General features: G+C 48.1%; 2 protein-coding genes and 1 long non-coding RNA gene across 5 annotated transcripts; 2 read left to right on the forward strand and 1 right to left on the reverse strand.

The window, feature by feature from the left end:
* Positions 1-3,057: 3,057 nt before the first annotated feature.
* Positions 3,058-5,256, reverse strand: LOC119278837. 3 transcript variants are annotated; one of them, XR_005137994.1, is made up of 3 exons: positions 4,972-5,256; positions 4,674-4,845; positions 3,058-3,847 (listed from the first exon to the last, which is right to left on the reverse strand). It is a non-coding gene; the product is annotated as an uncharacterized LOC119278837 (long non-coding RNA). The 3 variants fall into 3 exon arrangements; XR_005137992.1 differs by having other exon boundaries at positions 4,954-5,256; XR_005137993.1 differs by having other exon boundaries at positions 4,674-4,850; positions 4,954-5,256.
* A 5,977-nt stretch (positions 5,257-11,233) lies between these two features.
* LOC119278838 (putative box C/D snoRNA protein SPCC613.07) lies at positions 11,234-15,391 on the forward strand. Its single transcript, XM_037560174.1, has 5 exons — positions 11,234-11,504; positions 11,596-11,821; positions 13,335-13,403; positions 13,770-13,902; positions 13,997-15,391. The coding sequence occupies exons 1-5, from the start codon at positions 11,249-11,251 to the stop codon at positions 14,966-14,968; spliced, it is 1,656 nt and encodes a 551-aa protein (XP_037416071.1). The 5' UTR covers positions 11,234-11,248; the 3' UTR covers positions 14,969-15,391.
* Positions 15,392-16,563: 1,172 nt separating this feature from the next.
* On the forward strand, positions 16,564-18,968 carry LOC119278839 (ubiquitin-fold modifier 1-like). Its single transcript, XM_037560175.1, has 4 exons — positions 16,564-16,724; positions 16,811-16,908; positions 17,799-17,831; positions 18,683-18,968. Exons 1-4 carry the CDS (start codon positions 16,633-16,635, stop codon positions 18,760-18,762), a joined length of 303 nt encoding a protein of 100 aa, XP_037416072.1. The 5' UTR covers positions 16,564-16,632; the 3' UTR covers positions 18,763-18,968.
* Positions 18,969-23,101: the final 4,133 nt, after the last annotated feature.

The raw sequence follows: 23,101 nt of genomic DNA on the forward strand, positions 1-23,101 counted from the left end.
TTCAGAACCGGCTTTTTTCCTTGTTCTGTTTTTTTCGTTTTTCTTTTTTCCTGGGTTTTTACTTTTTTCCCTTGTTCTGTTTCCTTTTCTTTGTTGTTTCTTGTTTTATTTTTCTGATTCTCTGTTTGTTATTTCTTTTGTCCTGCTTTTTTCATAAAAATGTGCAAAATTTGTTCTGAAATTTCAAAATTATTCTCAAAATTTTAAAAAATGTTCGTGTTTTTGCAAAAAAAAATGTTCAGAAAATGCAAAAATTAAAATATATTCAATATTCGAAACTTGTTTGCCTTTCCAACAAATGCCAGTATCTCTTCAAGCGTTTTTTGTAAAATGTTCGTGCTTCCGAATTTGTTCTGGATTTCAAAAAATGTTCAAAGATTTCAATTTTTTGTTCAGGTATTCAAAACTGTTTCTGCTTCCAAATTTGTTCGGAATTTTTGAAATTGTTCTCGGTTTCAAAATTTCTTCTCAAATTTTAAAAATGTTCGTTCTTTAGAAAATTGTTCACAAATTTTGCTAATGTTCTTGTTTACGAAAAGCGTTTGGGAAATTCAATTGTTCGCGATATAATAAAATTGTTTTGCTTTCGTCAAAACAAAATCGTACATTCAAAAATTTAATGAAAATTTGGAAAATTATAAAGGATTGTTTTCAAACAGTGTAAAGTCTTATTCTTGCTTTAGTTCTTTTAGTTGTCTTCTGTACAATGGTGAACCTAGCTCTTCCATCGTAGTGGCTAGTAGTGAGCGAGCACAAGTAGGCAGTCCGGTGCACCGTGAACGACGTGCCTGTGCGAAAGCAGCAATTTGACGCAGAACGCATCACATAGGAATTGTCGCGTCACATAGGAAGATCAACTAAAAACGTGACAAAGAAATCAAATAACCAACCAACCAACCCAACTCATATCATAGGCAATCGCGCCCAGTCCAACCCGGGCAAGTTGCGCTCCCGGTGGCAAACTTGGTGGGTATGTTTTGATTGCTAACAAAAGTCTACCCTACCAATATTTTGGTCATGGCCAAAATGTTCGTCCTTGTTTGGATGATTGCCAGGTTTTTGGCATGCCAATGCTCCATTTTTTCTGAATTTGTATGCCAATGCTTCATTGGCAACTCTAGTTAATTTCTCCAGCTAATATTGGCCAACTCAAGGGCAAGCAAAACATCAGCCAAAATTTTGACTAGCCAAATTTTGATAGGACAAATTTGGGTACAAACAAACGCACCCTCCTCTATCGGCAATCCCATTGGGGAGTAACGAAGGTTTGTGATGGTGGTGCGCATGGTCAAGTAACTCGATTGTTCCCACCGAGTCGTCAAGTTCTCCAACGATGATGAGGATGCATCCACTCTGGGTCTCTGTCTTCCCTGAGGCATTAGGTTAGGGGATGGTCCACTTCAACATCTTAGGGCTTCTTTGATTCAAAGGATTCTCAAAGAAATTTTGGAGGATTCTAATCCTTAGGATATTTTTCTGTGTGGGTTGTTTGCTTCACCGGATTACAAATCATAGTAATCTTTCCTTAAGATTTATTTGCACTAGATATTGTAGGAAATTTAACATGAACTCCAACCTATTTGAAAGAATCCTACATTTTACCCGTGAACAATCAAACACCCTTACAATATTGTACTCCCTCCGTTCCAAAATAAGTGCCACTGACTTAGTACAGTCAGCGACACTTGTTTTGGGATGGAAGGAGTAGTATTCAAGATGACATGCCAATATATTCCTATGTTTTTTTTTCTTCATATTCCTGCATTTTTTAAACCCTGTGAATCAAAGTGGCCCTTAATTTGTTTGTGCACGAAGGGCCGCCTGGTGATCTGCCGTGGTGGCCGAAGTCAGATTGCATCCTTTCCTTGCATTTTGATAGACCTAAAATTCACATTTCAAACAACATTTTTCTCCTTCGGTTTAGTGTGGTGCATCCTCTGCGCTTGTTGGTGGCTCCACTTAAATGTGCAGATTCCAAGGGTAATGTGATTTTGCTGACAACGCGGAAGTTGTCTGTTGCCAACGTAACAAGCAAAGTGGAGGGACATATCAACTTAGGTGGTATGAATGATGAAACATTTTGGCCCTTCTTCAAAAGATGCATATTTCGTGGCGAGAATCATCGAGGAAGTAATAAGCTTATACAAATCGGGAAAGAAATAGCCAACAAGCTCAAAGGAAATCCTTTAGCAGCTAAAAGTGTAGCCACACTTCTGAGGAGAAACATTAGTGAAGATTACTGGAAACATGTTTTAGATTCCGATGAATGGAAGTTATCAAATGGGGCGGACGACATCATACCAGCACTAAAGATCAGTTACAATCACCTGCCTTACCACCTTCAACAGCTATTCACATATTGTGCTCTGTTTCCAAAAGGTTACAGATTTGACAAGGAACAGCTGATACGTATGTGGATTGCTCTTGGTTTTGTCATGAACGGGAGAAAGAAATTAGAAAATGCCGGAAGTGACAGCTTTGATGATTTGGTTGACCGGAGCTTCTTTCAGAAAGATGAGTGACACTTCATTGTGCATGATTTAATGCATGATGTGGCCCAAGAAGTTTCGGTGCATGAATGCCTTGCTGTCGATGGTTCAACTTCAGACCCTCTGAATGTCTTCACATCCATTCGTCATCTGGGCATCTGGACTGAGTCGGTTTACAAGGAAGAAATTATAGGGCGTCATGAAACCTTTGAAGATAAGTTGGATGAAATTGAGAAGAAAGGTGTTCTGAAAACATTGGAGAGTTTAATGCTTGTGGGTGTATATGATAAGAACTTCTCTGAAAAGTTTATAGGGGTTTTGGAGAAATTAAATTATATCCAGATACTTCAGTTATCAGCAATGCCCTTCAATGTTGACAGTTTGCTATCCAGTGTCGAAAAGTTCATCCACCTCCGCTATTTAGAACTGAGGTATAGTTCTGACCAGCACAAACCTTTACCTGAGGCCATATGTAAGCTCTACCACCTAATGGTATTGGACATCACACGTTGGAGTGGTCTAAATGATTTGCCTAAGTATATCAGTAATCTCTTGAACCTACGGTATCTGCTTGTTCCGAGGCCGGGATCATTGCACTCAAAGATATCAAGAGTTGGGGAACTTAAGTTTTTACAAGAGCTGAATGAATTTCAGGTTCAACAAGGGAGTGCCTTCAATATTTCGCAGCTGGAACACTTACAGGAGATCAAAGGGTCGCTTAGTATCCTTGGTCTTGAGAATGTCAGAGATAAGGCAGAGGCCAGCTGTGCAAGGATTAAAGATAAGAAACATCTGAGGACACTGTCACTCTCGTGGGGAGAAAATAGTGATGTTCAGAAAGAAGTGATCGAGGGTCTTCAACCGCATGGTGACCTTGCACATCTTCTTGTCATAAACTATGCCGGTGCTACTCCAACATGGTTGGGACGAAATTTCTCACTCGGCAATTTGGAAAGCCTCCAACTCCAAGACTGTACAGCAATGAAAACCCTGCCACCATTTGAGGAGCTGCCATACCTGAAGAAACTATCCTTGATTGGTATGTCCTCCCTGAAGGATGTTAAGATTGACTTCAATTGTTCTGAGGAGGACGAGCTTGAGCTAAGTGAAGTTGAAATAATGACGTGTTCAGCTTTAATAACCATAAGGCTCCACTCATGCAAGGCATTGACCAACTTAACCATCAAAGATTGTGGGGCACTATCCTGCTTGAAAGGTTTGTCATCCTCTGGTCAGGTGGAGTATAATATCAAAGGATGCCCTCAACTTCAAGCTGATACCATCTCCAGTTGATATGTTTGTTGGCAAACAACTCCGAAGGAAATCTGTAAGCATACGGCATACCTTCCCTATTCCACCTGCTGGCAAAACAAAATTTATTAACATATGTATAAGACATAGTCCAATGTTCATTTATTTCCCTACTTCTTACAAGGCTAAATGTGCTTTGCATTAGTGCAAGACTCAGCAATATGGCTCCAATATTTTTCTGCACTTATATCAGTCCTGATTATTTAGTTGATATTTTTTATTGCAAAACATATTTCCTTCAGTTTAGTATAAAGGTCCCTTTGGGAGTAAGTTCCCTTCGAATTAATTCACTTAGGAGCAAGCAATTTTCAGAACTGCGCGCAATTGCTCCATTCAGTTTGGAGATCTTATGCGGCAGAGGAGACATGGTACGAATGATGAGTGGGAACAATGTTTCAGTTTCAGTGTAAAGTATCAAGTTGTGCATTGCAGGATTTTGAACAAATGTGTGCAGATAATCAACCGATTCAATGTCTAAAAGACTCCCTACTGTTTTTCATCGTTTTAATTTGCAAGTATTTTAAGGAATCTCAGTTAAATCAGATGGCATGAATATATACTGATAGTTCTTAGCTCCCGATGTTATCTACCCATATCAATTTAAGGAACTCAGGTACGGTTTTCTTTTTTCTCTCCCTTTAGTGATCTCAGGGTGTGTTTTCAGGATAAGGAAACTGGGAGAAAATCTGGGGTGAGAAGAAGACTTCATTATGGATTCAGAAGCAATCTCAAGTTACCGGTGGTGTGGTTTTCGTTGTTGTTGTTGTTGTTGTTGTTGTTCACAAGATTGAGCGTGGGAAAACTTGTGTCCGGTGCATGAGCACAAGAAACCATTTCTGCAGTCCAAATAAGTAGAGTTCGTGCGCCATGTACCTGAATTATTCAATGGCTTTCACATGTGAATGCTTCGCTACGCTTATGTATTGTCTTGTTGCTCGGACCGGATGTTTTGCATAATAATTGCAATAATACATGGATTGGTGTGTGCTCTTTCTCGCTTGAACCACCGGCCTCTGCATTCTTCCGAACAATACTTGGAAAAAAACTGAGCTATCAAACGGGGCATAGTTCAGAATCTCACCATTTTAGGCAGGGGTTCTCCCAGCGAGAGGGATCTAGAGGAGCGAGGGGGGCAAGGCGGGTCGGAACTCACCGGCGTGTCGGAACTCACCGGCGTGTCGGTGTGGTTCGGCCAAGCGAGGTCGCCGCCGCCGTCGCCGGAGGGCGAGGTGGAGAGTGGCAGGTCCCTCTCTGAATCCGACCCGACCCGCCGCTTCAGGCGGCAACTCGGAGACTGGCGGGGAGGAGTCGGACGAGAAGAGACGAGCGGATTCGATTCCGGCGTGCAACCGGAACAGTGTTGCGGCAGCGGTGGGGCGACTGCCCGGCGGCGGCGCTCGAGCTGGAAAGGATGGGGACACGACGGCGACGGCCCGCTTGGCGGCGCGGGCCGCGTGGGCTTGTGGTATGGCAGGCGCTATGGGCCTCTAAATACATCTCTCACTCTCTTACATTTCCATGCGAGTGTGAAGAAAATCTATACACATAAGTCAACAAAACATATCCTAAAAAGAGGCATGTAAACATGGGTAATGTTTATACCCGGTCGACCGGCCGAATACCTGTGTGGACACCCTCGCGTCGCTCGTCACGTGTGCCTGTGGCCCACAAGTTGCCCCACCGCTCCATCCTTATCTCCCTCAGTCTTCTTCCACCTACCATCAGATCCAATCCTCTTTTTCTTCACCAACTGCGCCGCATTCAACATCTCACCCAACCTCTCACCTCACGAGCGCTGCTGAGATTTTTATGTGAGAGCTGCCGGTCGCCGGCGTGCTACTGCGAGGGTTGGCGGAGACCGACGCACTGGGGTGCTGCAAGCCCCATCGGCGTCAATTTTTTGGCCGTTATGGCCACGGTTGCTTGCAACTTGGGAGGCCATGGCCCGTCCCTATCCCCCCTCCTGGTTGCAACTTGGGAGGCCATGGCGCGGTGGCGAGCTAGGACCGGCGACTTGTTGGAACCGGTGTGATTTTTTTGCTCACCGGCGGTGTTACATCCGGTCGTCGCGTTTGCTGAAACCGTACGTAGAGATGCCGGAACCGGCAATCTCTGGTGTTGGAACCAGCATTTGCTCGTGGTTTCGACAACACATCCAACGATGCTGAGCTGCAACCTTGCTATGATTTGTTGCAAACACCCATGACGAAGCTGCAACCAGCGGGAGTCCATCCCGGCGGTGGTGACCACGACCTGACGGAGGTGCTATACCCACGACGCGCAATGCTGGAACTAGTTTGTTTTTTGCTGCAACTATCCCCAATGTTTGCTACTACCGCCTTTAGATTTTGCTGGAACCAACCCAATTTTTGCTACCATCGTCTTGGCTTTGCTGGAATTGCGTCTCATTTTTGCTTCCACCATATTGTATTTTTGCTGGAACGGTGTCTCATGCTTTTTGCTTCCACGCATTTTGTGTTTTTTACTAGAACAGGTGTCCCATTTTTTTTGCTTCCACCATGTTTTTGTTTTGCTGGAACCGGCACAGGTTTTTGCTTCCACCGTGTGTTTTTTTGCTTCTCCCACCATTTGATGCTGCAACCAGCGACCAGGAAGACCGGCGAGGGCGAGGGCTGGCGAGGGCGAGGGCGAGGGCCGGCGACGAGGCGGTAGGTGAAGGCGGCAAACAGAGAGCTTGTGCGGCTGGCGAGATGAAAGAAGCGACGAGATTCAGGGGAATCTTTTCTGTACCGACCCGTTGTGTATCGTACGGTTAGCATCATCCAAATCATATGGCTGCGAGCGGACCGGCCCAAATTTGGGCCGGTCCGCCGGCGCCTATCACCCGCCTGTAAACATACGCTAAAAAAGAAGTCATAAAAATGCTGAATTCTAAAAAATAAACTTTGAACTAGATATATAATAATAATAATCAGATTGCTTAATGGGGGTTGTATATACGACCTAAAAAATTCCATACTGCTATGAGAAATACTCTATATATGAAATGTGATTTTTTTTAACAGTGTACTCCCTTCAAAACACCGTTTTGATAATTTAACCACTACTCCCTCCGTCCGAAAATACTTGCCATCAAAATGGATAAAAAGAGATATATCTAGAACTAAAATACATCTAGATACGTCCCCTTTTATCCATTTTGATGACAAGTATTTCCGGACGGAGGGAGTATTTATTAATCAAGTTATAAAATTAAAAAAATAAGAGATTATGGGCGTTCCTACAGATACAAATACAATTTTTACACACCGAATACAAACACTTAAACTATACTGAGAGCGAAAGTTTTAGATGTTTTACCGAAAGTGCCGTTCTCAGCTCGACCTCACATGAGCTTGAGTGAACAGTAAAATTCCAAAGAAGTTGAAAACAAAATTTTAAAAAAATTAGCGACAAACTTTGACAAATGTTTTCAATGCTTGCCAAATTTCATCATGAAATGGCATTCGTGGAAGTCAAGCATTTAAAATATTTATCAAAAACTGCCATATCTTTTCTTCAGATCTTTTTATTTCTGTTTTTTCTAGATTTTATTGGTCACTCGAGCTCAAGCTCATTAATCTACTTCCATGTTTTACTAGAATTATGTCCAAAACATCAGCCTTTTTACTACATGGGTATATGTAAAGGGCAAAATCATAGGTGGCATTTTTGGAAGTGAAAAAACAGAACTCTAATTGAACATATTTTAAAGAAGAACAAGTGATCGAGTTTTATTTAGGAGTAACCATTTAAGAGACAAAAATAACATATGTATAATGACACATTAGAGGAAATGTTAAGATTAACAAATTTTGTATCTGGCAAAAAATTAAACCAACAATTGCACTAGAAACGAAGAATGGCTGTACCATGATTTAAATTTTGGTTGGCTCAACGGCTACCTAGTCGGTGCCACGATGTGCTCATTTGAATGATGTACCAACAGCTCCACCAATCGGCGTTGACTTCAACTCCACCTTGCGATCTTATTCTGTGTTGGCTTAGAGACTGTTTGGGGCAGCTCTGCTCCTTAAAATTCAGCTTCACTCTGGAAAACACAAGCCAAATAGGGTAACCCATGATATGCCGCTCCGGATTTTTTTCTTTTGTAGAATCAGAGGTACAACTCCCCAATTTTTATGAAGCTCTTCAAGGGGTGCTTTAAAAACCTCTAGAAGTTGAAGTTGTGGAAAAATTACCCACCACTGCCACCAGTAAGTGGATACCCCTTCATTTCTCCCCCCTCAACCAATCAAATAGATCCTTTCCACCAAATTTCCCATTCTTGAAACCGGAGCTGCATGGAAGCCAAACATTCTCTTCGGTAGTGCTACAACTTCTGTATGAAACTGCTTCAAAGTGGATTTGGTGGAGTGAAGTTGATTTTGATGAAGCGAAGCAGTCCCAAACAAGCCCTAAACTCCACTTTGCAACCCCACACAGACTTTGAACTCTACCTCGCAACCATAATCAACATGGATTAGGGTTGCAAGGTTCAGCATTGCCACTCCAGCGAGTTCCTAAGCTTTAAGAGCATCTCCAGCCGTTCGGCCCCCCAGAACGCCGAAAAAGAGCCACCTGAGGCCGAACCGGCGCTTGCTTGGCGCGTGGGGGCGACTGAATTCCCAGTCGATGCCCCCAGGTCGCCGCCAAAATCGCGCGAATTCGGTGATATTTCATACAAATTTGTACAAAGTCGGCGATCTGGCACAAACTCGGCGATACTTCATTGAAATTTGTACAAAAACAAATGAACATGCAAACTACGCCTACAACTATGCCTATCCCTGCTACGCCGCGGCCACCGCTCGCCATCTACATGCCGAGGAGCCACCACCGTCCGTACTGCACCCCTGGCCAGGGTCGCCGACGCGCGGTGGGGGGTTGGACGGACCGGCCTCGTCCTCCTCGTTGCTATCGAGGACGATGACACCACCCTCCTCGCGTCTGCGATGCCGGGCCTGGAGCTCCGCGTATGCCCGGCGCTGGCGGAGCACCTTCTCGCGGACGTAGTCCTCCCTCGCCCACTTGAGGGCGGCCTCATCATCGGGGCCACCATGTCCGCGTGTTCCGGCTTCATGAGGAGCAGCCCCAGCTCGGGCTTCGGCCGGACCAAGCGGAGGGAGCGCGTGGAGGGGCGAGCACCCTCGTTGATGATGAAGGCGCCGCTGCGGGTGCGGTATCTCTTCCGGCTCCGGCTCCGAAGCCCGACGACGAGGACGCCCCCGACTCAATTCGCCACTACATCCAGGAGCTGCCATGCCGCGACGGGTACTCGAGGCGCGGCGTGTTGCCGGCCTCGATGTGGTCGAGGACGGCCTCGAGGGTGCGGCCGGGCACACCTCACCACTCGCGCCGCCCGTCGGCGTTGATGCGTCCGCGGGGGATGATGCCGTTGGCGGAGGCGATCTGGTCTTCACGGCGGCGCTCGAAGTACATCGTCCATAGCGTGTGGCTGTCGGCGGCGTACCTCGGCTTGTTCTGCTGCGCCTCCGTCAGCGACAAGCGGATGCGGGCGATCTCGGCCCGCCGTGCAGCCCCTTCGGGCACCGGGACACCGTCCACGCTCAACTTCCACGACTCCGGCACACGCATGCCCCGGGGCACCGGATAGTCGGCCTCGTAGAGGAGGCGCGCCTCCGAAGCCGTTCGCCGCCGCGCCGTCGCCTGGGTACCTCTCAGCCATTGCTCGTCGGTGGGAAGGGGGAGTGTGTTGCTTTGTGTGGCGATGCGAGGCGATGTGTGGCAGCTGTCCGGCGGGGAGATCGGCTTTTATAGCTGCAGCGGGGCGGTGAGAGCCTGCATGCCGAGCGACGCGTGGCGGGAGCGGGCGGGATGCCCGTCGGTGCCGCCTTCACCGCGCCGCCTGTGAGGCACCAATGGAGGCTGACCGGCGCGGCAGCCTTGGCACTGATTCCCGAGGCGATGAGGACGATGAAGCGGCGTCTCGCTGATTCGGTGGGCCCATCCCCGTTCGCGCCAAAAACGCGTCCCCCGGCGCCACCAGACGCCCCCCAACGTGTCGGGTTCGGCCTGGGTCCGCCGGCGCCAGTTTCGGCCCAAACCGACGAAAAACGGGCTCCCGGGGACGCAACTGGGCCGATTTTCGGCCGCCGACGCTAAAAAACACCGGGGGAAGGGGGGGGGGCTGTTGGGGGCGCGGCTGGAGATGCTCTCAGATTCTTGAAGAACTAACACACCTCCCCCCCTCCTCCCGGAAAAAATTCGACGACAACCATAAATCGTTAACTCAATTTATGGAGTTTCTTATAGGTGACTCTAACCCTAGAAAAAAATCTTTATTTTGCACCCTATCAAACATATCAAAGCAGAAATTGGTAATTTATAACAAAAGAAGTTCCGCCAAGATCGCATCAGGCGATCGGAGGAGGCGACCGGGATCCCTTGCGCGCTGCCCGTGACGCCGCCGGTTCCCTCTCTCTCCGTCGGCCGCTCCGGCGGCGGGAGGGAGGGGGAACCCCGGGTCTGTTCTCTAGGTGGGTGTGCAGTAGGGTTAGGGTTGAGGGAGACGCCGCCGAGGCCGTTGCGGTGGTGTTGCGTCGGAATAAGTTTCTCCGGGCTCCGTTCGTGGTCAGGCGAGGCTTTTGCCTTCGTCTAGGAGCCAGCGGTATTGGGGATCCCCGGATCTCGTCGAGGTCGCGGGCTATGGTGGTTGGAGGTCCATCGGCACTGGCCGTTTGGATCCTCAGATGGGCGATGGATGCAGGGAGACGAAGACCTTTCTTCTTCCTTATTGGTATGATTTGCTGCTGCTGTTCTTCTCCTTCCTCTGCGTTGATGCTGGTGGGAGATCCTGCTTTGTCCGGGCGGATGGCCCGGCCGCGGTGCTGGACCGGTCGGATGACTCGAGTTCTCTTCCTTTCGGAAGGGACATTTTTCGCGGTACTCAAAGCCAAAGATGGCGACGGCTGTTGCAGGTGTGTTGGATTGATATCCATGCCCTCTCAGCGATGGTGTCAAGAAAGGAGGAAGCAGCGTGGCGACAATTCTACCGTGGTCGAAGATGGTGACCTGTTTGCGACTGATTGCAGATCCTTCTGTTGTAGGGGTCTTCTCTCAAGATTAAGGGATGATGACACAGGGCTCCGGAGATCTTTTTGTGTTATGGTTGTCTTAGGGTACTCTAGGTGTTCATGGTCCTTTTTGTTTTTGCGTTTCAGTGTGCTTGTAAGAGTCAACTTTGTACTGATTCGTAATTTGAATGAAGAATTTCTCAAAAAAAAAAAGCAGAAATAGAAATCAGTAATTGGTGTATCATCCTCCGGCGGATAAAAACCCCACCTTTCCCACCTCGCTCGCCGCCAGAGAGACACCGCCGCCGACCGAGCGGCCGCCCCGCCCCGCCCCGCAGCTAAACCCCTCACTAAACCCTAGCCAGAAAACCCCCACCGCCGCCGCCGCGCCGCCAGCCCCCCGGCCTAGGCATGGAGGGGGAGCCGCCCGCGCAGGGCCCGCCCCCCAGCGCCGCCGCCGCCTCCGGCTCCGGCGGCGGGGAGAGGGGCGCCCCGTGCCAGGAGTGCGGGGAGCAGCCGTGGAAGTACCGGTGCCCGGGCTGCTCGCGCCTCACCTGCAGCCTCCCCTGCGTGCAGGCCCACAAGCGCCGCGCCGCCTGCTCCGGCAAGCGCCCCCGCACCGTCCCCGTCCCGCTCGCCCAGTTCGACGACAGCCAGCTCCTCTCCGGTGACGGATCCGCCCCGGCCCACCCCCTCCCTCGCTCGCCGTGGCCTCCATCCGCGCTCACCGTCCGTCCCCTGTTTTTCCCCGCGTGCAGATTACAACTTGCTGGAGGAGACGGGCCTGGTCAGGGAGTCGGCCCACAGGCTGCTCGGCGACTTCGGCCGCAACTACGGCTGCAGCTTCGAGGGACGCCACGGCGCCCAGCTGCCGTCGTGGCTCTCCTTCCTCCGCAAGGCCGCGGAGCGCCGCGGCGTCCGGCTCGCCTTCCTCCCCAGGGGCATGACCAGGAGGGAACGGAACCGCTCCCGGCACGACAGGAGGTATATCTTTGTGCCGCTCTTTCGATCGATCGAATCGATCCTGTCTATCGCGATATGATGATGATGATGATGATATGTTACTCAAGTAAAGTTAATTTTGTGTCAATAACTGTTGACTGAAGCTGAAGCTACTGAAAGCAAATGGATGCTGTGGAGAAGTGAAATGCTCTCTATCTTGTTTGAGTTGTTGCTTTGCCTATGTATTCAGTAATCATCTACTTGTTGACATCATTGCGGCTCAAAAATTTGGGTCCGGGTGATATATAAGGAAGTCAATTAAAATATTTTTCATTGACCATTTGTAGTAGCAGTATAGATTTCTCAAAGGATTAAACAGAAATCTCCTATGTCTAGAACTAGAAGACATCTTAGAAAAGTAGGATGCAGAAGCTAGAAGGATGCACAACTTCAGGAAAGAACAACCAATTAACTAAAGAACAAAGACTTCCTTAAAAGAGAAACTAAAGAACAGAGGGGCAAGACAAGAGATGAAACAACCTTCGGCAGTCCGGCTGTTGACTCAGGCTGATGCAGACCATGGGGCGGCGACGCTTGGGTCTCTGCTTGCTCTGTGCCGCGAGCACAGACCAAGCAGCGAAACATGACCCCGATTGTTCAGATTTTCTGAAGGGAGGATTGAATGTAAAATCAGTAGGAAAACCACTAATTTATACTATGTTGCAGTTGAACTAACCTGCAGCCCACTGCCATCGACACCTCTCTTCTCAGGAAATTGAGAAGCCATCAGAGGAGACTAGAGCAAGCATACTCCAGTTATTTAATTTGGAGAGATTTGATTTGCCACTGAGCTGGGGCGAGTCAAGGAAGAGAGAGGCCATGTGGAATTTGATGCGCTATGTAAACTGACTCTAGAGTTCTCCTGCGCATGAATGTGATAGAAAGAGATGAGAGAGAGACAATAGTTGGGCCATGGGCCTGGGTTGTTGTTTGGTTCCATGGTTGGCCTGTGTCTTTTTCTCTTTATTTATAGTTCAGCAAACTGATTAATCTTTAATCCCTTAATCAGAACTGATATAATACTTAAAAGAACTGCCTAAAAAACATAAAAGAAAGTTGGGGGGCCTGTGCAGCTGCTCCAGTTGCACCGGTGTATGTATGGTCCTGCGTACTTAATGTAGTCTGTGATTCTGATAAGTTTTCCATGCAACTTTTGCTACTCCAGTTGCTCAACAACTTTTGCTACTCGGAAGTTCGGCAAGTTTGCTCTAGAGTCCTTGATTGTTGTGGTTCGTGTCATACTTAATGTGATTACGATTCAGTTTGGCCTTTGCATGATTCTGATAAGTTCTCCTTGCAAGTTTGTCCTCTCCTTGCTATTTAGGCAATAACAGAAGCACTGTCAGCATGTTGGCTACAACACGTTGAGAACCAATATAAATGTTTTATTTTGTTAATAATTTGTGCAAGCATCCCATGTCTAAATACATTTGAATGAACCTTACCAGTGGTATCGTATCACTCCCCGTCCTTATGTGTAAATATCTCTTTTCAGAAGTGACTGCATATACTGGACAGTCGAGTGGAAGTTCAATTCAACAGATATTGTCCTAACTGACGACCAGTAAGTTTTCTAATCTATCAGCATCAAATGTGTCCTCCTATTTTTCCTGTTTGCAATCCTTGTTAGTTTAGCACCATTTCAAGATATATATGTAAAAGCTACTCCCTCCGATCCATATTAATGGTCGCTGATTTAGTACAAGAGTAAATTTCTGAAATAGTTGCTCTGTATGTTATGGAGATTGTCTTATCATTTTCAAACTTCCCATGTCACATATTATCTCTGCAATTTCTTTAGTACTACCAAACATTTGGAAGCAGTCAAGCAGAGCTAAACATTCATATATATGTTGCGCTAGTTAGTTTGAGCCACACATAAATACAGAATATCCGTTTCCTTCAATCCTCATTATGCCTTCTTTTCCAGGACAGACGAGAATGCAAGCTTGCTCTCTTTATTGGAAAAGCATCTGACTCCTTCCCCGTGGAAGGACCAGCTTACGCCATATCGCAATACTGAACTGCGTGATTTGAAACTGTTCATTCAGAAGTCTGCCAAGGTACTGCAGTCAAGTTACCATGTGTCTTCTGCGGTTATTGATCTTTGCTCTAAATTTGTATTAAACTGACTTCTTGTGTTTAACATTGCTATAGAATTCAAAGTCGCCACGCCGTCAACTCAATATAGAAGAGCCCTTGCGCCCCCAACTGAGGGGCACTCTTATTGTCGAGTACCCAACTATCAATGTCTTCCTTCCATCAGATAGTTACGAGTTTCAAGTCGAGAAGCCCGCAAACAGGATTAGCAGAAATGAGCAGCCCCCTGGCAGCTCGAATGATAGCCCTCCTATAGAAGGCACCGAGTTTAAGGAGGAAGAAATAGAGGAAGGCGAGTTGTCTCCAGAGACGCAGGTTATTGATCTCAAGGATTGTGGACCGTCACATACCGCAAATCTTTCTCAAGTGAAGGTTATGAGTGAACCTAAGATGGATAGCATGCCGTCGTATGTCCATGGTCTTGGTTTAGGCGGTAAACAGGGAGAAGTTAATCAACATAGCAAGATGGCATCGAATACAACTCCTGGGGCTCCCAAGACTACTAAATCCTGCATGGAAGTCTACCCAGTGGACTTGGACGAAGGAGTTGAAGGCGGGACCTTAGAGGGGCAGGTCATAGACCCCAAGAACCATGCAGCTTCAGATCCTGGCAACATTGGTCCACCGAAAGATATGGATTGCAAGACGGATTCTTCAGTGCTGTCTCCCATCAGTACTCTAGCATCTGAGGTCTCGAGCTGTACTCAGGAAGAAGAACACAACCTACAGAGCACGCTGCCACTGAAGAATGCAACTCCTGAAGCTCTGAAAAAGAGATCTCTCACGAAAGTCTACCCGCTGGACACGGATGACGCCCAGGGGCTGCTGCTCTCGGAGCTTCCCAGCGTGGAGTTGGAGCAGGAGATGGGAGACGCCTACGAGGAGCTGTTCGGGGACTTGAACCCCGACGACTTCCTCAACTTTGATCTCGAGATGACGGACGTGGACGGGTACGGCGAAATGAGGTCCCCGTTGAAGCTCTGGGACGACCTGGACTTGGAGGAAGGCGAGATCCCCTCGCAGCTCTGAAGAAGAGACCTGGGTGCTTGGAACTCGGCGCGAGAGCTTGGAATCCGGTTGGTTACGCAGTCGTTTTGCCCGGATCGTTCTGGAACAACACTCCCATGTACTACTAGCATCGGCATTGGCACCGCCTCAGGTGCTATTTATTCGTTGTTGTTTTTCTCTTGGTTCCGGTTGTCGTCGGGGCGGGCATGGAGTTGTATTTCGAGTCTTGATCTTGTTTGCTGCTCCTTGTAGCTGCAGAAATTTTGAGGTTGTAACTCTGCAGCTGCAAGGCCTGTCAAGCAAGCGGTAGTCGTGAACTGAAGCCGGTGGTCGGTTTATCGATCATAGTTGTGTGTAAAATGCTGTCCTGCAAAGGCTGTGGTGTTATCTGTGAACGCATCATCAATCTGTTGATCATCAGAGATATTTTGCTTTCTTTGTTCACCGTTGCTGAACCTGCAGTTTGCATAGCCTTAACTGAAGCTTGTTCAGGCTCCGCTGGTCTGGTGTCTGTTGCCGGAGAAGGGGATTTTTTTTTTTTGTTTTTGGAACGGAGGCAAAAAGCTTTGCCTCCTCCATTAATAAGAGATGATAGAGTTTGTTACAAGAGACCCAGAGACACGACATGCGGATTACTCTCGCGAAATAAAGGACCCTAGCTTCTTTGCACCGACGATGACTCAAACGTTGGCCTCGATAGAGATGGATGAAAGCAAGATCAGTGGTGGAGCGCTCTTATGTTTGAGAAGTCTTGCGTTTGTTTCGCTCGTTTCATATTGTCTATGAGACAGGCATGATGAGGGAGGCCTTGGCTTGTTGTTTTGGCGTGCCGAGTGCTTGCCGACCACTCTTCCACCGAGTCGAGCAAGGGCCCAACGGATGTGCCAAGCCCGAGTATGAGGAATTTCTCAATGACCAAAGACCATAGCCGCCGGGTGTAGCGGCATTTGTAGAGGAGATGAGATCCGCATTCTTGCACCCTCTTGCGAAGAGGGCAAAGACCACAATTTGCCCACCCTCGCTTTGACAATCTATCCGCCATCCAAATTCCATCTTGAAGGCGCAACCATCCCTAGGAATTGCGCTTTGTATGCGGATGCCGCCCAGTATCGCCCACCAATCGTATGTTTCCATAGGATTTCATCCTCGGTGAGCTCGTGAAGGTGGATCTCATTTAGTAGTAGGGGATGTGTGAGTGAGAGACGGGAACTGCAAAAATATGTCTTCATGGTACAGATATATAATTTTCGGTAATGATAACTCCCGAACGTTCGGGAGTTAAGCATGGCAACTCGAACGGGTTTAGATGGCAAGTTTAGTTTGCGTGAGATTAGGGAAACATGGCAATTTTCTGATAAAAAAAAACCCGAAGAAGGACGAAGTTGGCTTAAAATCCTACAAACTAAAGTTGTCATATAAAAACGTTCGGGACGAAATGCTTAAAATCCGAACGTTTGGGAGTTATTGGATTCCATAATTTTTCACAATGTGCATTTACTTTGGAGATATTCGTCGGATCTGCATAAATATTTTCTCCAACGGAATAAAAAGGGGAAAGAAGTGAAAAAGTAGTAACGCCAAAAGGAGTTTTCCTACACAAAAAGAAGGGCCAGCAGGACTCGTGAGGCGCATCGCATCGCATCGCATCGGCAAGGCGAACCAAGGCGGAGGCGGCGGCGGCACCCATGGCGGCGGCGGGCGGCGGCGGCGGCGGCGGCGGGGGGAAGGTGTCGTTCAAGGTGATCCTCACCTCCGACCCCAAGCTCCCCTTCAAAGTGTGAGTACAGATCTCCCCCTCTCTCTCCTCCCCTCCTCGGACCAGATCTCGTCCTGATCCGTGTGTGTCGTGCGGTGGGTTCGCAGGTTCAGCGTGCCGGAGGCGGCGCCCTTCACCGCGGTGCTCAAGTTCGCCGCCGAGGAGTTCAAGGTCCCGCCCCAGACCAGCGCCATCATCACCAACGGTAACGCCCCCCCGCCCCCGCCCCCAACCTCCGCGCGTCCTCCCATCGGATTCCGTCGGGACCGTGGTGCTCCTGGTTGCTCTGACGCGATTTAGATTAGGTCCGCCGCGAGAGTCTACCGGGCTGCAGTTTTACCGAGGAACTGTTTGTCCGTGGCCCCCCGCCAGTTCTTCCAGGACATGTCTGAGGCTTTCCGGTCATACTTGGCATTTCATGACCTTAACCTTACGGGTTGGTAGGTGGGTGATTTATTGATTTGTACCGGTTGAGCGCTGTCCATCTTAGACATGGCCGCTGCATATTATCAGACTTCCAGTGCTTGATGAATGATGATGAGATGCCTATCACATACCACATGTTGTATCATGATGATGATGTGGTCAACTGGTGATTACGAATGTGGAACAGCAGTCCTTGGTTTTTTAACTGTCTTTGCTAATTTATTTTTTGATAATCTCGTTTGTTGGGAACCCAGCAAAGCTGGCATTCTAGTTCGGCATGCAATGCATGGATGTATTATTTCCTAGTTTGTTTGTACTTTGCTGGAAACCTGCAGTATAGTTTTGAACTACTCCCTCCGTTTGTTTTTATAAGACGTTTCAGACAGCTTGCTTTGTATTGTTTTAAACAGTGTCTGAATGTCTAAAACGTCTTATAAAAATGAACAGAGGTAGTATTAGTTTTGTTGCCTATTGGTGGTGAGCACTAACCTAGTGACACGAGCCTTTAACTTTTTGATGCAATTGTTCATTTGATTATGAACTGTCAATCTTGTGACCAGATTCAGATGGTTATAGCAGAGAATTGTTGGTTCAGCATTGTTTTGCCTGTTTGTTTGACATAGACAAACGTTCTTACTTGAAACAACATTGCTTTTCCTCCCTTTGCAGATGGAGTAGGCATCAACCCACAGCAAAGTGCAGGTACTATTTGCAGATACCCACGTTTACATTTTGTTCATATCTGTGTTCTTTTTCAGTTGTTGACACACAACAATGTTCTGTTAGCTACAAGAAGTCCTTGACATGCAACAATGTTCTGTTAGCTACAAGAAGTTCACCAATATATTTTCGACACACTATTTTGTTCCATAAAAATGTTTGAGTTACTGGGCAAGTTAGTTGTCTTAGTTATGCAAGATTGATTGAGCAGCTGTTTGAGGCCACTGATTTCTTGACATGCAACAATGTTCTGTTAGCTACAATTAGTCCTTGACATGCAACAATGTTCTGTTAGCTACAGGAAGTCCTTGACATGCAACAATGTTTTGTTAGCTACAAGAAGAGCAACAATATATTTTCGCCACACTAATTATGTTGCATAGAAATATTCGAGTTTCTTGGGGGCTAAGTTAGTCGTCTGAGTTAAGCAAGACTGGTTGAACTGTTTGGGGCCACTGCTTTTTTGCATGTTCATATTATGAACCATTCGGTTTGTGTTGGTCTGCTGGCACTAAATTTGGCTACTAGAACTTAGATAAGGTGGCCAGTTTGATTGTAGAAAGGAGTACTTGATAAACCTAATAGCTTTGCAGCTCTCTCTTCCTCAAAACACAGTTCTCTCTGAACATAAGATAAATATCTTCAGGGCACTCATTGCCCTTCTCTTATATCTTGATTAACTCTGAGCGGCATTCTAGGGCTTGCGTATGGTATGCCATATATTTAGTATAGTTTTATCTTAGTCTAGTCAATATGACACCACTTCCCTATGTCAATCTGCCCCTTCTCCTTCTTCCATGTCCGCTGATGTAAAACTATTGTTAATTTTGCAGGCAATGTGTTCTTGAAGCATGGCTCTGAGCTGCGCCTCATTCCCCGTGACAGGGTTGGAGCGCCGGTGGCGTCTTTCTAGTCGTCATTGTTAGAGTCAAGAATGAATGAAGGAACCTATATAACTGGAATAAAAGCAGGCCGATGCTCGGTTGTATAATGGATGAAACATGGGTAAGTATAACTTACCATAAGCAGCCAGCCCAATGATTGACAGGATGAATATAATTTGCCAGACAATGCCATTGTTTGCAGCCTCTGGTTTCCTGGTAATGCTCTTAAAAAAAATCAGGGGTACTTTTTTTTCAAGAGAAAAATAAACCGGGCACACCAGTGCTGGATTTCTCATTGTTTCCGAGGGAAAAAGGACATTGACATGCCCTTTCGCCCCTGCCTTCTTCTGTTTCTGCGATGCCTTTGCCCCTCGTCGGGTGCCAGCCTCGACTGTTGCGTGGAGCAGACAATGCAGGCAGCGATGATGGGGTCGATGTGCTGCGACCATCTATGCAGCACGATTGCTTGCTGTGAAGCCAAAAAATGTCATTTTTGCGTCGACGATCCCTTTGCCTATGTAGAATCGATCTGATTTTAATTCTTGTTTAATTAGAAGCCATGCAACAAAATGATTTCCTTCTTAGGTGCCACAAATTGCGGATGAGACAAGGTTCTCTAGTAATAGTAGCTCCTCTGCGGTTCATTGTTCATTGAGAAGTAGGTACTGCGTCGGAACCAGCTCCTGTTTCTGTTCATGACAAGGCCCAAAGATCATGGCGGATTGGGGTTTAACCCAAGCTCTGCTTCCTTGGTAGTGGCACGTTGAGCAATAGACCGGCTGACACTCGGCCAGATTGGAAGTTCGTATGTCAGTCAGTGCATGGCGCCCCCCAAAATGCGCATTTTCGGATGGAAGTTAGCTTCCAATGCACTCGCAACCTAGGAGAACATATGTGCTGTAGAGGTAAGAGCATCTCTGACAGACCCAGCAAACAGCCGGACTGAAAATGTCGTTTGAGGGCTCCTGCAAAAAATATTTACGGGACGGCGGAACCCTCCAGTGGAATAGTTCTCATAAACCCGTCCAGCAAATGTTTCACAGCAAATATTTATCGGGTTCATCAAGACAAGTTCATCATCATATATATACATCACTAGTTGATCATCATAGTAGTTCATCACATCCAAAATCATGCGCAACAAGCGAGGTATCAAGTTTATTTTCATGAATGCGCGATAGAACAAGGCAAAAGATGCTCAAACGACATAGATCAATCAAGCAACATTCCCAATGCTGCGAAGAACGTCGCCACCAATACCATCCCCAACGCTTCCATCACCATCGTCCACATTGACCGGAGAGATCGCACCACCATCTTCATGAACTTGAACCGGAGAGCTCGGATCACCATCACCATCATTCACTTGGACCGGGGATTGAGCTCGGCCTCCATCACCACCATTCACTTGGCTTGCCAAAGCACCACCTCCCATGCCCAAGCCACCATCGCCGCCACCACCACCTCCTCCACCCATGCCGAAGCCACAACCACCATTGCCGAAAGAAAAGCCCCCTCCAAACCCAACACCACCACCGACCATAAGATTTTGGAGCTCCATCTTCCTCCGGCGCATGATCTCCGTTCTTTTCATCTCCCAAAAGTCTCTTGTCATTACATCTATGCCCTCCGGATTCACCATCATAAATCGGCCCTCCTCGACGGCCCTCTCGTCCTTCCTCTTTTACTCCTCTATGAAAAGCTTGCGCTCACACCTCTTTTGCCATTTTTCCTCCTTGTGATTCTGTTTCTTCTCAGCCATGGCAACTTTTGCATCCCAATGCTTGGCTAGAATAGCCTCCACCATCTTCGCCATCTCACCAATTTGATCCCTCAAAGTGATTGCCTCGGAAGTCCTCTTGACTCTTAATTTCTCCTTCTTGTTTCTTCCTCCTCTTGGTGCATCATCACTATCATCATCATCCTCAATGCCCACTTTCATGCCTCTCTTTGGAGGGGATTCCTTGTCCCTTACCCTCCACTTCTCATTATCCCAGAGCCACTTCCAACAATGTTGAAGATTGAATGACCGGCCGTTGGAAGCCGGGAGTTGCTTGTAGCACTCGTTGGCGATGTGATCCTACACATAAACAGTGAGAGAATTGTGAGCTCATAATCTTCCTATGCACACGGCTAGGGACTTAAAGATGAAGAAATGCTCACATAATCATCAATAGTGGAGCCACTTGGTGGTGCATTCCGCACTTGCTCCAAGCAACCAGACCAACGGGAGCAAGCTTTGTTGATGGTGTCCCAACGACCTTGAAGGCCCTTCAAGCTCCGGCCGGATGGGAATGGCATCATCTGAGGAAATTTGTCTTCGATGCTTTGTGAATAGTTTCCATAAGTTTGATCCTTGCCGGTGATGGAATCAAGAGAGATTCTTTCCCATGCTTTAACTAAGCACACATCCTCCGTCTCCTATAGTTGCCGGTCCTCCCGAACCGAGTATCATAGTTGGGCTCCGGGATCTCTTGCACATCATCATCTTCTTCATTCTCATCGTGCACCTCCGTGTCGACCTCAACGTATGATGCATCGAAATCGCCAACAGGGGCACTCAAATTCATCGTGCTATCGTCCAACATCTCCGTATATGTGTAGGGCACAGTTTGGCTACAAAAATCGTGTGTTCCCAAAGGCCGAAAATGAAGATGGCCAATGTAAAGCAAGCAAGGGGCAATTTTTTTTACCTTCATTCCGTTTCATCAAACACGGTGTGGGCGTGGCCGGCGCCTTGGCCGTCAATGTGGATTTCGTGGACAGCTGGATGTGGAGGAGGAGCCCGACCCCTCGACGTGATCGCTTTCTTCCTCGAAGGCTTCGCCCGCGCGCCGGCGGGGCCGGTCCAGGTGGTCTTCTTTCTCTTGGGCGGGGCACGTGGAACTGAAGCGGGCCCGACGCTTGGTGCTGCCGCGCCAGGTGTCCTGGGATGAACGAGATGGCTCGCTTGCCTCTTCCTCTTGAGGGTGGCGGCGGCGGCGACATGAATTGGTGCGGCGGAGGAAGGAGTGGGAGCCATGGGAGGACTGGGCAGACAGACCGGCGGCACATGGTATGTCGCACCAGGGGGCGGTGGTGGCTCCATCCGGCTGAATTCCGGTGCATCCTCCCGGTGAGAGCTAACAAAATTTGCAAAATAAATATATAGCTACTCCCTCCGTCTCATATGTCAAAAAACGTCTTACATTATGAGACGGAGGGAGTAATAGATAGATCGAAGTAAAAGGGCTGCCATGGCAGCGACATTTGGCCTGAAACGCTGCCATGGAATGATTATTCCCGCGCACCACGAGACATGGTTTAAGTTGCAACAAGGTCCTTTAAACCCGATGGCGCGGTGAGGTGTTTGTGCGGTTATCGCCGACGAGCCATGATTCCATTTTTGGAATCAAAACAAAATAAAAAAGGAAGAAGAAAGTCTGAGAAGATGCAATAACCAGGCACAAGTCAGCTGTCCTAGTTCGCTAAAGCTGGTGGAAGTAAACTAGGTGGGGAGTTCGAATCCTACCTCTCTGCACCTGTTTTTTGAAGCAAGGCTCAATTCCTGAACGGTAAGATTTCTTTTCTTCATGTCTTAGTTTGGAGGAAAATAGATGATTAGTACAGAAAGTTGCCGTGGAAGTTCAGTTCATACATCAACTTATTCTAGCATTTCCCGAACATATATATGGATGATGAGGAAATGCAAGAGGAATTTAGTGTGTTGACTGTACACCATTTCAAGGCAATACACCGCCAATATGTTCTTGTGATCTAAATTCAAATGTAGTACCAATTTTAACTTTGGTAGTCACTTGGTTCTACTTCCTGCTCGTGACACCCCTCCCCCTCCCCCGTCCCTAGCGTCGCCCCTAGGGCGACTCGGGGGCGACTAGGGTTAGCCCCCGCCGCCACCCCCCCTCACCCCCTGCTCCCCCCTCGCCGCCACCGGAGACGACCGCCGGAGAAGCCCGCGCGGGCGCCGGGGAAAGTGGTGGCGGGGTCTTCGGCGCTCCTTCTTCGCGGAGGCCCTCGGGTCCAGGGCGGCTGCCCCTGCTGGCGTGGCGGCGCCGTCGTGCGACTGGTGGCGTGCGCAGGTGGACGGCTGGCCTGAGGGCTCGGCCGTGAGGACGGTGAGCTGCAGGTGGACGGCTGGCCTAAGGGCTCGGCCGTGAGGCGGCAAGCTGCAGGTGGTGGTCGAGCGCGGTGCGGAGCTTCCCATGATAGATCTGAAGGTATTGCCCCCCCTCCCAGTCCCCGGTCTGGCTGTGGATCTTCCCGGATCCACCTCCGATGTGTTCTGGTGGAGCAGATCGGGGTCCGAGGGAAACATTATTCTCCTTGGCTGGCCGGCAGCGGCGACACCGCCTTTTGGCGCCGCTTTCC

This window comes from Triticum dicoccoides, chromosome 3B (genome assembly GCF_002162155.2).
Source record: "Triticum dicoccoides isolate Atlit2015 ecotype Zavitan chromosome 3B, WEW_v2.0, whole genome shotgun sequence".
NCBI classification, from domain to species: Eukaryota; Viridiplantae; Streptophyta; class Magnoliopsida; order Poales; family Poaceae; genus Triticum; species Triticum dicoccoides.

What these genes read in the sequence shown, in the direction of transcription:
- LOC119278839 (XM_037560175.1), top strand. Translation starts at nt 16,633, where the DNA reads ATGGCGGCGGCGGGCGGCGGCGGCGGCGGCGGCGGGGGGAAGGTGTCG. An exon ending in CCCAAGCTCCCCTTCAAAGT is followed by an intron (nt 16,725 to 16,810) that starts GTGAGTACAGAT and finishes GTGGGTTCGCAG; the next exon opens with GTTCAGCGTGCCGGAGGCGG. An exon ending in CAACCCACAGCAAAGTGCAG is followed by an intron (nt 17,832 to 18,682) that starts GTACTATTTGCA and finishes TTAATTTTGCAG; the next exon opens with GCAATGTGTTCTTGAAGCAT.
- LOC119278838 (XM_037560174.1), top strand. Translation starts at nt 11,249, where the DNA reads ATGGAGGGGGAGCCGCCCGCGCAGGGCCCGCCCCCCAGCGCCGCCGCC. An exon ending in CGACAGCCAGCTCCTCTCCG is followed by an intron (nt 11,505 to 11,595) that starts GTGACGGATCCG and finishes CCCCGCGTGCAG; the next exon opens with ATTACAACTTGCTGGAGGAG. An exon ending in TCATTCAGAAGTCTGCCAAG is followed by an intron (nt 13,903 to 13,996) that starts GTACTGCAGTCA and finishes ACATTGCTATAG; the next exon opens with AATTCAAAGTCGCCACGCCG.